This window comes from Triturus cristatus, chromosome 4_1 (genome assembly GCF_964204655.1).
Source record: "Triturus cristatus chromosome 4_1, aTriCri1.1, whole genome shotgun sequence".
Taxonomy (NCBI): domain Eukaryota; kingdom Metazoa; phylum Chordata; class Amphibia; order Caudata; family Salamandridae; genus Triturus; species Triturus cristatus.
The window spans coordinates 728675663-728688303 of record NC_140585.1 but is presented as its reverse complement, the minus strand read 5'-3'; the positions used below and the strand labels follow the sequence as shown (position 1 = coordinate 728688303).

At 40.1% G+C, this 12641-nt stretch overlaps 1 protein-coding gene across 3 annotated transcripts in view; it reads right to left on the bottom strand.

The window, feature by feature from the left end:
* Positions 1-12641, bottom strand: part of UBE2N (ubiquitin conjugating enzyme E2 N) — a 102505-nt gene that overhangs the window by 30457 nt on the left and 59407 nt on the right. The window contains exon 4 of one of the 3 annotated variants that reach the window (XM_085653199.1): positions 8196-8288. The exons of the other annotated variants lie outside the window; for them this stretch is intronic. Coding sequence (XP_085509325.1) covers positions 8196-8288 — 93 coding nt within the window. The remainder of the gene's footprint in view (positions 1-8195; positions 8289-12641) is intronic. 3 annotated transcript variants of the gene reach the window in all.

The window sequence follows — 12641 nt, the reverse complement described above, 5'->3', positions numbered from 1 at the left end:
TCGAGCCCACCCCGACTTGTAGGAGTCGGGGTGACCCAATGATGAAGCATGACACCACTAGGGTGTGTGAGGGTAATTAAATAAATGTTAAGGTTCCCCTCCCAACATTTATGGTTGAGTTAGGTACAACCTTTCACTATAGAGGCCCCCTATTTCCTCTTCCTTCCCCTATTTTTGCCTAGTTATCTTCCTTGTTTCCCGCGTGTAGTTAGTTAACTAACACCACTGACCACTAGTTGGTCTAATGGAGTATTTTTTGTGATTAAAACATGTCGATATTCACACACATTCTCTTTGGCGACAGTGGTAATACTATAGTCACACACTATCTCTTTGGGGACCTGGGCATGTCTATAATCACACACATTCTCTTTGGCGACCGTGGTAATACTATAGTCACACACCATCTCTGTAGGGACTTGAGCATTTCTGTAATTACTCGAAGCTCTGTTGTGGCTTGAGCATCATCAGCTCAGAAAAGTAGTAAAGTTAGACTTTTGGTCTAAGTTTACATTTGTGAAACTGAAAAGTAGAAAAGTTAGATTTTGTCTCTAAGTTTACCTTTGTGAATCGGGCCCTATTTTAATGAGGACTTAAACACAATCATGTTCATGCACTATCTTTGTGGGTACTTAAACATTGCTATAATAAAACACTATCTTTGTGGGGGCCTGAAAAAAACCTATAATAAAACACTATCTTTGTGGGGACTTGAACATCACTATAAAAACATACCATCACTGTGGGGACTTGAGCAGTCCTGTAACTAAATGCAAGCTCTGTTTCGACTTGAAGCACCAGGGGATGCCATGAGGCACAGGGTCAAGACTGATTTGCATATAGCTGTGTCTGAACTGGGGTTCGAAGTGAGCTAAAGAACGATGATAGATTCAACCCAGATCTGTGACTGGGGGTGAGTGTCTGAAAAGTTTCAGTGCTCCGTCCATCATCTCCGTGTGTTTGCTTTGTTTGCCCTAAGTTGGCAGGGTATGCCCAGACGTGGGTCACTTGCTCACTTTGCCACTGGATTCAAGCTAGCTTGGCTGATGAGGGGATGTTACCCCGAAATCGGTCCCAGGATGCTTGTTTCCGGTCCACGGAAGACCTGGCTTGGCAGTTCGGGCTGGACAGTTCCCATGAGGCACAGGGTCAAGACTGATTTGCATATAGCTGGGTCTGAACTGGGGTGGTGAAGTGAGCTAAAGAACAACGATAGATTCAACCCAGATCTGTGACTGGGGGTGAGTGACTGAAAAGTTTATGCACTCCGTCCTTCATCTCCTTGTGTTTGCTTCAACTTGAACATCATCAGCTTTACATTCTCTGTATGGGGCTTTGTGAATACTGAAAAGTAGTAAAGTTAAACTTTTTGTCTAAGTTTACCTTCGTAAATTGGACCCTATTTTAATGAGGACTTAAAAACAATCACCTTCATGCACTATCTCTGTGGGGACTTAAACATTGCTATAATAACACACTCTCTTTGTGGGGACTTGAACTACACTGTAATAACACACTGTCTTTGTGGGGACTTGAACTACACTGTAATAACACACTATCTTTGTGGGGACTTGAACTACACTGTAATAACACACTATCTTTGTGGGGACTTGTACATCTCTATGATAACACACTATCTTTGTGGGGACTTAAACATCGCTATAATAACATGCCATCTCTGTGGGGACTTGAGCATTCCTATAACTACACACAGCCTCTGTGTGGACTTGAACATCATGAGCTTCACGGTCTTTATAATGGGATTTTAGCTTTGAATGTACACACTATTTCTATGGAGACTTAAACACAATGATCTTCACCCACTATCTCTGTGGGGACTTAAACATCTATTTTAGCAAAAATGTAAGCAGCTAATGAAGCTCCGGGTTCCACTTGACCATATTCCTTTGTTCCATATGTTAATTTCTATGTGTTAGTTCCCGAATCTCCTAAGATTTTAAGCACTAATAAATAGGTCACATACAGCTTCAAGTGTTTTTCATTAAGCATAATAAGATATTTTCTGACACATTAACATAACATATATGAATAGATTATAATGTTGTTTGTGTAGTTTGTTCATAAAATAAACATTTAGCCATCTGCCTTCGACTGTATTCAATCACAAATAGTGTTACGGACTAGGTCCCCACAAGGATGGTAGCACGTGTTCAAGTCCCCACAAGGATGGTGCTGTGCGCAGGATTAAATAACAATATATTTGCAAATTTGAAGCAGGATCCTGTTTCATGAATTTTTTCTTAACATTTTTCTGTTATTAGTGTGTTTTAAAAACATTGGGAAAGGTTAGTCCCCACAAGGCAGGTATTCACACATAGTCCCCACAAGGATGGTAACACGTGTATGCGTGTGTGTGTGTGTGTGTGTGTGTGTATATATATATATATATATATATATATATATTTTTTTTACTTTCATGTTGAGCACGGCGCCCACTTCAGGACACCGCGCTGAGTTACAATATATATATATTTTTTTACTTTCATGTTGAGAGCTGTGCCCGCTTCAGGGACACTGCTCGCTGTTTTTTCCCTTTTAACTTTAATAGTGAGCGCGCCACCCGCTTCAGGGACACCGTGCTCTAATGTCTCACGTTGCTGACCTTATGCTTTCGGTTCTGTAGAGCATTTGCAATACAATAGGTCTTGCATTTACGCAAGTTTGAGCCTTTTATGTTTTGGTTTTTAAAACATAAATAAAAGGCATTATCATTTACAATGCCAATAGCTTAAACTCGCATAAATGCGAGACCCTATTACATTGCAAATGCTTGTTGTTTAAGTGTTCTATGAACGTGCATGTATTTTCCAGCTTTTTCTAGTGTAATTCATATTACTTCTTGCTCATATTTGTAATCGTCCCTCCGGTGCCGCTCTTGCTTCTTACCCGCAGCCCACTTTTTAATTGCCATTCTTTCTTCCTCACCCCCTTCTGCTTATGTGCTTCCCCATTTCCCAAGAGTTCTCCAAGGAGAGACCTACTGGCTTCGTCAACTCATGTTTTTATTAGCCAGCAACTAGATAACAAAATGCTGGAAAACCACAGATGGCAGGAAAGTAACATTATGCGTTCTCATATGAATGAAACTGAACATGTTAGTAGGTTCTTAGGTCTGTAGATCAATAGATTTATTGGAAGATTCCATCTCTTTTGCTACATTTTTGACATTTAATTTCAAGAGAATGCCATTAGTACTATCTTAAATAGCTTTTATCTTTTTCCAGGGCGATGTACCATATCTTTAGAGATGTACATCATTCTGTAAAGTATTTCATGGTAGTTTTAATATATAAAAGTTACCACAAGAAACTTATGGCAGAACTTTGTAAAAGGTACAAAAGCATGGTTTGATGTCTGAAGAAAATTGTAAGCTTTTTCAACAATAAGATTATCATTTGGTCATAAAACTTCTGGAGGGGGCATTGTTCCAAAGAATTAATGGATGGAAACCATCAGGAATATTTGTCTGACTCCAAGGATAGCTTGCTTTTTGTTTATAACTATATTAATTTTCCTTTAGGAAACTGTTGAGGAAAGATTCAAATTCTGAATGGGGACAGGGGGCATCACATTAAGATATACCCCAATAATGTGTCTACATTTGTCAGATCTTTTAGTCAGGATATGAGTGAAGTAGAGGTTCTTTACATTTATTAAATGTGTGTCGTCAAAGTGTTAAAAGGTTCATTCTAGAATGTGTCTGTGAAAGACATTTTATGTGCAAGTCATTCCACATAAATATTAGACATTTTTTGGTGGCAAGGTCTTGATGCAGGCACCAATGATGCATAAGTAACCATACAAAGTGTAAGAGTGCAGTAACAAATTGTTCGAAACAATGCCAGAACCACTTATTGGCTAATTAGCCACATTTGTTTGTCCGAGTATTGCAAGTGACATTTCTCGATCTTTTAATAGATTACCATGTGACCCTAGGTTTGCTTTAGTTTTGGTAGACTGGCATTCCAAACGGCGAGTAGTAACATTTTTAAGTCTAGTAACTGCATAAGTTGTGACTGAATTTCTTGTAGATATTTTTACAATAGAAGGATATCCAGAAACTCCCATCACTGAAAGGTTTTGAACTAACTGTGTTATGAATAAAGGAAGTGTATAAAGACTTGTTGTGTTAAACATGTCACCAGAGCATTAGATCAGTACAAAAAGCAAGGTGAATGATTAGTCATTAAAGAGAATAATACAAAGGTATGGACTGTAAGGAGTTTTTAACTTGTGGGTGTATAGAATTAGTCTTCACAGCAAAACTGAAGGGAGTATTTTATTTACTGAAAGGAAAAGAACCTGTGTGCATGTTATTCCCATGGTAGTTAAAAAAAAAAAAAAAAAAAAAAAAAGGGAAAGATCATAGTGGAGCAAACCAAGGATAGCTGAATGTGTCGCACTTAAGTAATGACAATTCGGAAACCAGATGATGGGTACTAAAATGGTTGCCTAGGTTTGGAAAGTTTATCAAAATTGTTAAAGTTCTTTTCCACAGTGTTGTGAGTTGAGATGATGTTGTGTGGAATGTCAGATGTGTAGCCAACAGTGATTCTGTCGGATAAATGGAAATGGAATAATTCTATACTCTTGTGATAGTAGATGTTAAGGTCATGTCTGATGCTATACCTGGAAACAGCACTGACATGTCGGAGCTGTTCTGAGGATACAGAAACCAATGAGGCGGCAGATACTAGGATGACTCGGTGGCTTCAAACGTGAAATATTTTTGAGTCAGAACACCACTGTAGATATTTAAAGATGAATTGCTTTAGAGCTCAATAAAAACAACATTAGCTTAAAGACTTGGTGTATTTCTTGATTTTGCAGGGGAAAATGTGTTATATATAGCCTTCTTGTACATTGTGTCCATCTGCTGTAATCTCTGTCCTTGTCATCTACCTGTTTCTGTGAAATTATTTCTGTTACAGATTGTATTATGTAAATGGGATGCTTTAAAGGTCCTCTACTAAGCACTGGAAGTTGTTGAGCTGTGCTTTTCTTGGATACACCTAATAATTACTAGACAACTACTACTACTAATTACAACTTGTAAAGAGTTGTTCCTTTATTCAGAGAAAAGCTATTCATTAAGCCAGTCCTAAAATCTCACAGCTTCTTAATCAAATCAATGACATCATTCGTTCTCCTTGTGGCCCTAAATGAGCAGCCAGTTAACCTGGTCCCCAAAATCACCACAAGGGTAGGCAAAAAGCCTTCAAGAAAGTCAATAGCTTAATTAGGCTTCATCCCTACTTCCTGTGTTCAAGCACTCCTTCAATCTTAGTCTTGGAAAGAGAAAAATGCAATAGCTCTGAAAACTATTCTCTCTCACCAGTCAAGTGAAGAAAAAATTTGGAATACCCCACACATCATTCCACATGTTCCGAGAGATCAAGATCCCATTGTGTGTACCCTATTCTGAAATACTTTCTAATATAATACATAATTAATCTAGCATAGGGGAAAATGTTTCTCACCAATAGGAAAATATCCACCAATAGTATTTTCCAAGTAACATCAACATTACTTCTAACTTTGCCTCAACAATATCTAGTAATGGGGCTCCCTTGAAGTAAATTAGAAATAGTCTTGCGACAAAAATCAATCTAAAGTCAGTGACATAACATTTCCATATTTGTTCATGTATACCATTATATTATATATCAAAATTGGTTATTTTTTTATCATCAAATCAACAAACGCACCACAGAACAAGAACGCAATGAAACAATCTAAACTTTAAATACATAAATGAATCCACAAAGCCAATAGTATTTGTAAATCCAGTAGCGTGCCACACAAAGATTATGAGGAGACGGCAGAATGTTCAAGTGTTGTGAAGCCATACAAGTTATGAGTAAATAATAGAACCCAAATGCAGGTCCAAGTTTGGTTGTGCTCATCAAGGATTAAGAGCATAATGCAGTACATTTCCATTTGTCATTACTTGTGAGTTTATTGCGGGGGGGATGGGGGGGAGGTGGTGGTAAGAGACATAATATAAACCTAAAGGAATGTTGTCAAAGTTTACACCCCTGCTGCAGCAATTTGTGGGAGGCGTCATAAGGTAATGGGTCCAAGACCACAGTACTGAAACACCCTATTAAAAAAAGAAACTAGTATTGGCATAGCCAATAGGTCTCGCTTTTGGGACCTTATAAGTGCGTAGCCATGCAGCACATTATCCTGGGTGCTGTGTCACCAGAGATTGATTAGCTATACAATTACAACACACTGGGTCATGCAGTCTGATTTGGTAATACATGCTTGACTACAGAAACATTTATGGACACATTCCAAGGCTTTTTAATGCACACAGAGTAAGACAAGTTCCTCCTTGCAAGTTAACAGCACTATAACATTCTGTGTGTGACTGAGTCACTTGAGTATTGAACAGCCTGAAGAATCAGTGCCAGGGACAAGTTAAGCCTAAAAAAATAAGATGACAAACAACTTTACTGAGGAATGCATCACTGAGAAAGAAACACGATTAAGCCGTACATTTGAAACCCATAAACTAAGCTCTACTGTGGGACTCTGCACTCCGCGAGGGCATTTCAAATTAACAGTGCTTGTCCCCCCCCCCACACCCAGGAGTGAAAGGAATAATGACTGCAAGGATTGTACTGAGCTAAAGCCAAGGCTCTGGAAGTCAATGTGTACACGTGGAAGCACTCGCGCAGATGCAGAGACATTGCAATAGACAAAATATGCACAAAAAAACAATCTGCCCAGTTATTGCAGTGTTTGTTATGAGTTCCGCTATAACAAATATACAAGCTGTAAATAGATTTGTATCACAGGGAGGTTCCAAAAACCCAAGGTGATTTTATTATAAGCATATACAACTCACAAAAGATCCCTGGGCGGATATGCTAAATGCAAAAAGCTGTCACTGTTGCCATCTCTGCATCAAATCTCATATTCTAGCTTTGCTTTTTGAATTCTTAGGCTCTACTCATACCTTCATTATCTTACTTAGTAGAAGAGAATTGTACATCATGAAACAGACATAGCCCACATAGATTCATGTGGCAATGTAAAATGAGCATGTAAACGCGGAAAACGAGTGGCAATATGTGCTTTGTTTGTCAAGTGTGGCTGGCCAAGTATAAGAGGAAATACAAGGGCAAATGAGGCTTCAAATATGCCTGCAAGACCAAATCTGGACATACAAAGGTGTTTTACTTCTACTGCAAGCTGTCCCAGTGACTCAGGTCAAAACCAGTCATAGCCAGATCAGAGGGATTTTCAAACAAAACAACAAAAAATTCCCAATCCACCTAGAATGGCTCTCAAATGGTCAATGGCCAGGTCTGGTGAGATGCTGCTGCTTCCACAGTCTCCACTGTTTTTTTACTGGGAATGGATCATAAAACATGAACAAGGCATGGGAGAAAGGCATATCTCAGATCACGTTCAGTGTGTAGCGAAGCCATGTGATATGCAGCACATTATATGGCACAAACAGGCAGATGCAGGACGGCGGGGCTTGCCGGCTTCTGGCATAAGTGATGTTTTTTCAACTCGGCATTTATGGCACAGAACAAGGGAAAAGAGGAACTAAAATAGACCTTAATCGCGACTTAACGTAAATAAATCATATGAATTCATTTCAAAGCGCTATATGTGCAGAATACACCCACAACGCATGTCTTCCAGTCTGAGCTGATTATGTCAAAGTGCAGGTTACAGAGCAGAGACAGGACTGTGTACTACCTTTACTAGAAGACTGAAAATTTAATAGAGAAAGTTCAGTGTGAGCACTGGTGCCATCAACTTTGCTTAGGATCCACCGATCCAGGGCATTTTTTTCCTTTAACCAAAAGGTGATGGTGAGGGGCTGGGCACTCATGTAGGAGCGGGGAGGGGAGTGGGTGTTAAGAATAGTCAATGTCGGAGTGGGGAGCAGCCAGGGAAGGAGGTGTCAAGCCGGGGGTTTAAACAAAGGAAAAGCCAGGCAGGGGGAAGAAGAAGACGCAACAGAGCTGGGAGTGGTTCTTTAAGAAACCATGCCGTTTACATTGCATGTACTAACTCAGTAGTTGCGTGATTTAGCTCAGAAGCTCCAAACATAGCGCCCGCAGTACGTGCCAACTCACGGATAAACTAAATTAAAGCATGGACTGAAAACACAGCAATGTCTTCAAAACTGGGAGCACAGCTCTCACCTGAGTGAGGATGGTGAACGAAATCAGGATGCGGCTCGTGGTGCGTGTGAACAAGATTGTTTTTTTTCAACTGCAAAGCAGCACTAGGGACCACTAAAAGACATGGATAAAAATAAAGCACCCCTATCATATTCGATAGTGTTATATAGCGCCTCTGGGTAAATTAGCAAATCCCTAGCAGTTTATGTAATTTGGCACCTAATATCGTCTGCCTAATGACCCGACTGGAAACGTGGTTTATTTGCTGCAGATTAATTCAATCGGCTGTATATATAGAATTACAAAAAATAACAAGGTTGTAGAACAAAAAAAAAAAAAAAAGCGCGAAAAGTATTGGCCGCGCTGGCGCCGAAAGTTAAAGTGATTGCAATGCACTTAATTACCCGTGAAGGAGAAAAGACAGATGGCGGCTGCGCGCGTACATGCACACAAGCATGAGGCCAGCAAAAGCCTCTGGTAGCACTTTGAAAACCCCCTTACTAAAAGTCGAGCGAACAGCGCATGCGCTGCTCTAGGCTCGACCTAAAAAGGTGTCAGAATTGTACTCCAAAACTAACAACCAATATAGCAGGCAAGTTGAAGAAGGCTTTCCTAATCAAAATTTAGGGTGTCTCGAACTCATTAGCCTGTATTATATTGGCCTCAAGACATGGTAAAAATTGAATCCCAAAAAACATGTCTAGGTGAATGGATAAAGACAGAGGCAATCCGATATGGTGAGCAAATTGGCACACTAGCTAGAAAAGGCAAATTGAAACGACTTCTCATAAGAGTCTGCTCTGACTGAAAAATTGAGAAGCATACATTAATAACTGCACAACTGACTTGGAGCAAGAGCAGTGTTCAGAGTTTTGCGCATGCACACCTTGATGTATTATATTCTTAGTTTAGATTCCTAGTATGTGTATTATTCTGTATTTTCTTCTCCAGAGCCAGGTTATACCCACCAGTCTAGACTTGATCCTTTGAGCCCACTGGGTTCATTGAGTTTTTCCCTGAAGTTGATTTGAGCGACGTACATTTGAAAGAGCGGTAACACCTATTGGATGTTAGTGAACATGCTTAAGAGAACAGTACCTTACTGAACCGGAGAAAGAATAATTCGGATAATCCTAAAACTTGTGTATCTATTCAAATCATTGAGCTTCCTGTCAAAACGAATTCCAGCTGATCAGTCATAGTAACAAATTACAGTCAGTAAGGTAAAGGTTTTGTTCTAGGAGACTACAGTCAGTTGATAAAGATTTCAAAAACAACTATTCTACGTTTCTAGTACAGAAGAGTAGCTAATCTTTAGGACAGAAAGTTAGGTGAAAATATGAAATAGTAATTAGCCGGTAGTATTAACAATCAAATAGGTCATGTCAGATAATCCATAAACATGTAAAAATATAACATATTATAGATTTCCTGCAAAGCATTAGAAATCAAGCATCCACAGAGTAATATAGAGAAGACAAAGACAGCAAGAGAAGAACAAAGAGCAAGAGTAGGCAGTAAGACAATGTGGAAGAAGTCCTGAGGCAGTCTCTTATTTCCCATTTCCCTTATCCCTCTACTTGAGCCATGAGGCCCGGGAGAAGATGGGGAATTGGGAGCAGTCTGCTTCTCTGGAAACTAGCAATCAGAGAAGTTAGTGGTCAAGGGAGTTTGAGCATATCAGATCTTGACAAAGGAGTGGAATGTGATCACCTTCATGTAAATGAAAGTGCATCAAGAGTGACAAAGATGCTAAACTAGCTTGCCTAACCGAAGCTCAAAAGGGCCAGAAACATTCTCTATCAGAAAAAGGAAAGGTGGAACAGGATCACCAGAAATGCAGGAAATGTGTGCAGATTTAAGGCAGCATGCAAGGGTGCCACACAGATGTTCTCACCCAGAAGAATTTATTGTAGTTGGGCCCAAAATGCTTTTTGGTACAGTAAACTAAGAAAGACAAGACAACAAAATGAGCAAATAAAGCACCTGAATTTATTAAACATTAGATAGGACACAAAAGTCCTCGGATCATTGTGATGCTTAACATGTAGAATCAGTGGAAATTGAGGTATCAAGTATCAAATGTAGAGGACAAGCAGCAGTGACAATAGCAGTACAACAAATATAAAATATGGTAACTGCCCCATATAAACAGCAAACCAGCGGGAACCAATGATGAGAATGAAAATAATCAGTAGCTCAGAACAGAAATCATAGCTCTGTTCCTCTCTCAATACACATTGACCGAGAAACCTAGGCCATTGATGAAGTGCATCCATAATGACAGCACCCAGGTGGTGCGCACCAATACAGGGAGTGGAAAATGCTCACTAACTACAAGAAAAAGATCCTTCCAGAAAAACTAGGTTAATAATGTTTGTCTCAATGAAGACATTTTCTCAAATGTTACAATCTCCTCTGGAATTATATTACATCTTGGCTTCATATTTTTCCCTCCTTTTCCACTCCTAAGAATACAATAGAGTGGTAATTGTCCTCTTTATATGATGACTAATACAATCCAACTGTGTTAGCTCTAACATTTTCACGAAAATCCACTGTGGTAAATTACATTTGTACAACAGTCTTAGACATGATTGCCATTAACAGTGGCATCCAATTGTCTAATCAGCCAAAATGTTAAGTGGTTGCTCAATCAATCATAATTTATAGAGCAAGGCACTGGCACCCCTAGGGGTATCAGGGCGCTGGGGTGCGAGGTCTCCATTGAAAAGCAAGGTCTTGAGGAAATGGCGGAAAGAGGGAAGAAACTAGCAGAAAAAAGCAAAACAGAGGACAGAAAAACTAGCAGAAAATGTCAGAGGGCAGAAAAATGAGCAGAAAAGGCAAAACCAAAGGCAGGAAAAAGGAGAAGAGGAGGCACAAACGGAGGGCAGCAGGTAGGCTGGCAACAGAGTGTAGTGGACTGTGGGCTAGCTGGAGAGGAAAACTGTTGCAGGGGCAGCTGGCATGAGGACCTGCTCAATAGGGTTGCGCTGCAGCCTCCATTAAGCAGGTCCTGGGGAAGGTGAAACTGGATGGCAGGAGGAGGGGAAACAGCAGGGGGAGGAGAAACGACAGAAGGAATAAGCAAGCAGAAAAAGGCAAAATAGGGTAGAACAATGAGCAGAAAAGTCAAAACAGAGCAAGCAACTAGAGGAGGCAAAAATAGAGGGCAGCAGGTAGACAGGCTGTTTATCTTGTTAAATAGAGTCCACGCTGAACCATAATAAAAAATAAATGTGCTTCGCCTGAAACTGGAAGATATTTTCGTTGTTCTAACTTAAATGAGGACGCAACTAAGACTCAAAGAAGCCGTGCTCTGTTGATGTGGATACACAGGTTGGGTCAGGTCATTAATATCGCAAGAGACACCACCAACTCCCTTGTGGTCATCTACCATACCACCCAAACTTTAAAGTCTTAGCACTTCAGGGTAGTGACTCAATGACGGATAAATGTCTACCCTACCAATAGTACCATATCTGTCAACAATTCCTCCAGTCTCTACATGTACTGGTTCCTAAACAGCTCCACCAGCATAAATAACAAAACAATGTACTGGTATGCTTTAACCCCTTCAGCGCGGCGCGGATTTCCGCGCCACGCTGAAGGTTCCGTGCGCGGGCGGGGCCATGACGGAACGGTTCCGTCATGCGCACAGCGCAACCGACGTAAATGACGGAACCGTTCCGTCATGCGCGTCGAAGGGGTTAACTCAAGAGAATGCTGGGAAAATCGAATACACAGTACTTTCTAAATTTTGGACAAAGAAATGACCGAAGTATGGCTTGGTTAAGCCAGGATCTCTCTTGTGGGATTTCCTTTCCAGATTACATCTGCAGCACAAGGTAAAGGATTACTATTTTATTATACCTCTACTTTCAGTGACTTGTCAAACACAATGGGACTGAGATTAATGGGAGTGAGGAGGAGTGCACCTCTACCGGTTGCAGGCCTCGAGAAATCTACTCGCCCACCCGCTATGGCGAGTCAGATTTCACCAAGGAGGGGCTATTTTTATGGCCTACTCGCCTATTCTAGCAAGCTGATAAATTACAGCAGTTCTGTTCACACAGAAGTGAATGAGAAATAAAGATGCCTTTAAAATCTTGTATTTATCGTGTCAAGTCTGCTCTGCAATCAGAGACAGAGGTCAAAAGACATGGACACCAATTTTACAACTATCAAAGCATACCTACTAAAATAGGCATTAAGTTAAGCAATAAGTGTGGGAAGTCAAATCTTTAAATCCGCTAAAAAATGCTTTCCATTCTCTGCATGGCGTAGCAGCTTTTTCTGTGAACCTGCCTCGAGATACATCTCTAATAAACAATGCTACTTGATACGTTTATCTAAATCAGTTGGTGTGCAAAAATTTGACATTCTTCTTAACCGAAATTGAATTGTACATTTTCTAGAACTGGTTGCCTTGTAGGAAATCCTACGTGCCATAATCGTACACAA